General features: G+C 73.2%; 1 protein-coding gene across 1 annotated transcript in view; it reads right to left on the reverse strand.

Annotated features, from left to right (window-relative positions):
• CACNA2D2 (calcium voltage-gated channel auxiliary subunit alpha2delta 2) overlaps window positions 1-2462 on the reverse strand; it is a gene marked incomplete at its 5' end in the record, with an annotated part of 11266 nt that extends 8804 nt beyond the window's left edge. The window contains 11 exon segments of the mRNA XM_085302577.1: window positions 40-111; window positions 315-386; window positions 846-920; window positions 1057-1131; window positions 1238-1306; window positions 1390-1479; window positions 1582-1631; window positions 1710-1788; window positions 1900-2007; window positions 2082-2240; window positions 2364-2462. Of these exon segments, the coding sequence (XP_085158703.1) occupies window positions 40-111; window positions 315-386; window positions 846-920; window positions 1057-1131; window positions 1238-1306; window positions 1390-1479; window positions 1582-1631; window positions 1710-1788; window positions 1900-2007; window positions 2082-2240; window positions 2364-2462 (948 nt within the window).
• Window positions 2463-2483: the final 21 nt, after the last annotated feature.

The raw sequence follows: 2483 nt of genomic DNA on the forward strand, positions 1-2483 counted from the left end.
TCCCCGCCCCGCGCCACGGGCAGCGCTGCAGCTCTCTACCTCGTCCACAGACTTGAGGAGGGTCTTGATGAACCTCTGCCCGTCGTTGCCGTCGATCATGCTTCGCCGGATCTAGGGGACACGAAGGGGGCGACCGAGGGCTCACGGCGCCGGCCGCGGTGTGGTGGCAGCGGCGAGCCGCGGGGCAAGGGGAGAGCGGCCGCAGGGATGCTCCGGGGGCAGAGAGGGAGGGATGCCGGGCAGGGGCGTCGGGCGGGAGGCAGCCCCAGGCCCCGCGGTGCCCCTCCGCGCCGAGGGCCYGCGGCCCTGCCCACCTCCTCCTTGTTCTCGTCCTCCAGCTCGGCGTCGAGGAAGTCCAGCGTCACCGGCTCACGGAAGTTGATGATCTGCAGGGAGAAGACGGAGGGGGGGGGAGACGGCGAAGGACTTCGCTGCCTTCACCGCTGAGCCCGGGCGAGCTCGTCCCGCGGGGCCGGCAGCTCGCGGCGCGGGGCCGGGCGAGCGCACGCCGAAGCCTCGCCGAGCGCATCCCGCCGCCGCGGCCCGTGGGCGGCCTAGTAATGACGGCGACGAGCTAAGCGGGACGTTTCTGCCAGCGAAAGGGATTTGCCCCGACTGCCGCCGCTGCTCGCTGCCCCGCTCCCGGCTCCCTCCCGACGATGAACTCCCGCCATCAGCGCCGCGGCGCGCGCTGGCCCCGCGCGCCCGCCGCCCTCCTTCGCCCGGCAGCCCTGGGATGGCGGGTTTCGCCGAGGGCCCGGCTGACCCCCTCCACCGCGCGCGGGGCCGGCGCGCGGGGAGCGGGGAGCTCCCCGCCGGGGCGGCCCGGGAAGCCCCTCTCTCACCTGGGGTTGCAGGTTGGGGTGCAGCAGGACGTATCCGTTGAGGTCGATGGCGAAGACGTACCCGTTCGCCCCCAGCTGCGGGAGGAAAGGAGAGCTCAGGGAGCTCTCGGGAGCCCCCGGGCCCCAGCTCGAGGCTCAGGCTTCCCCTCCGTCTCCAAAGAGCTCGGTCCCGGCGCGGACCGGGCCAGCGCCGCGGGGTCCCCCCACGCACGTTGTATCTCGGCGTCAGCTTCTTGATGTCGTTCAGAGCCACGTCGATGCCCATGACGCCCAGGATGAGCTGGTTCTGGAGCGGAGCCGGGGGAAGCGGCAGCGTTACGGGCCGGGCGCGGGGGAGCCGCAGCCGCCGCCACGCGCGAGGGCCGCAGGCAGCCGCCGCCGCCGCCGCCTACCTTCCTGTCGCCGCTGTCCTCCGTGAGGTTGAACACGGGCAGGGTGCCCGTCACCACGAGGCCCAGGCCCTGCGCGGAGGCGGACGGGCGGCGCTCAGCCCGGCAGCGCCGGAGCGGGGCGCCCGCCCCCGCCGCCCCCACCGCCCCCTCACCAGCGCGTCCTGGTAGACGTTGGTCCACTGGACCTGCTTGGCCCGGTTGCCGGCCAGGACCATGGGTCTGCCCAGCACGTCCAGGTACTCCTGCGGGGAGACGCGGCGCGGGGCAAAGGCGTCGGCGCGGCACCAGCCCGGGGCTCCGGCCTGCGCCGGGCAGGCGCCGCGCAGCCAGGCCGCCGGCCTCACCTGCGTGTTGATGCGGATGGCGCCGATGGAGGGGATCTCGAAGTAGTAACCTTGGGAGAGAAGGGGAAGGGCAGCTACGGCGGCGGCGGCGGGGGCGGCGCGGCGGCGGCCCTCGGCCCCGTCCCCACCTTTGTTGGCGCAGGCCATCCACTGCAGAGGGGTCACGTCGTAGTTGTGCTGCCCCACGGAGAAGGTGAAGACGCGCACCTGCGGAGACACGGGGGGCTCCTGCTGCGCCCGGGCGGCTCRCGGGATCGCGGGAGCCCGCGGGAGCCCGCTTCCCCGCCGGCGGCGCCTCCCTCCCGCCGGGGCGCTCACCGTTTTGTTGGGCCAGTTGTACTTCTCGAAGACGTCCTGCACCCGGTCCTCCCCGCCGTCCGTGAACATCATGATCATCTTGTTGCAGTTGGCCCGCGTGATGTTGGACTGCGGGGCGGGGAGAGGGCGGCTGAGGCCCGGCGCCCCGCGGCGGCACCCCCCCGCTCCGGGCCCCGGCTCACGTTCTGCAGCTGGTCAAAGGCGTACTCGAAGCCGGCCTTGTAGTCGGTCGTGCCCTTGGCCACCATGCCCTGCACGTCCTCCTTGAAGACCTTCTTGTTACGGATGTTGGCTTGCACCAGGTGCTTGAAGCACGACACCGGCTTCGCCTTCTCGTTGAACTAGGAGAAGGCAGGGGAAGGGGCCTGAGGCGGGGGGCCGCGCCGCCGCGGAGGGGGTCTGTGCCGCTGCCGCCGCCACCGCCGGGCTCGACCTCGGCTGCGGCCCCGCGCGGCGCCGCTCACCGAGGCCACGTTGACGTAGTCGTCGTCCGAGAGGGTGTCCAGCATCTCGTAGACCGAGGTCTTCATCAGCTTGAGGGTGAGGCCGCTCACGCTGCCGCTCCTGCCAGGGGAAGGGGCAGG

This window comes from Rhea americana, unplaced genomic scaffold (assembly GCF_003343005.1).
Source record: "Rhea americana isolate MKP2758 unplaced genomic scaffold, rheAme1 scaffold_19, whole genome shotgun sequence".
Lineage (NCBI taxonomy): Eukaryota > Metazoa > Chordata > Aves > Rheiformes > Rheidae > Rhea > Rhea americana.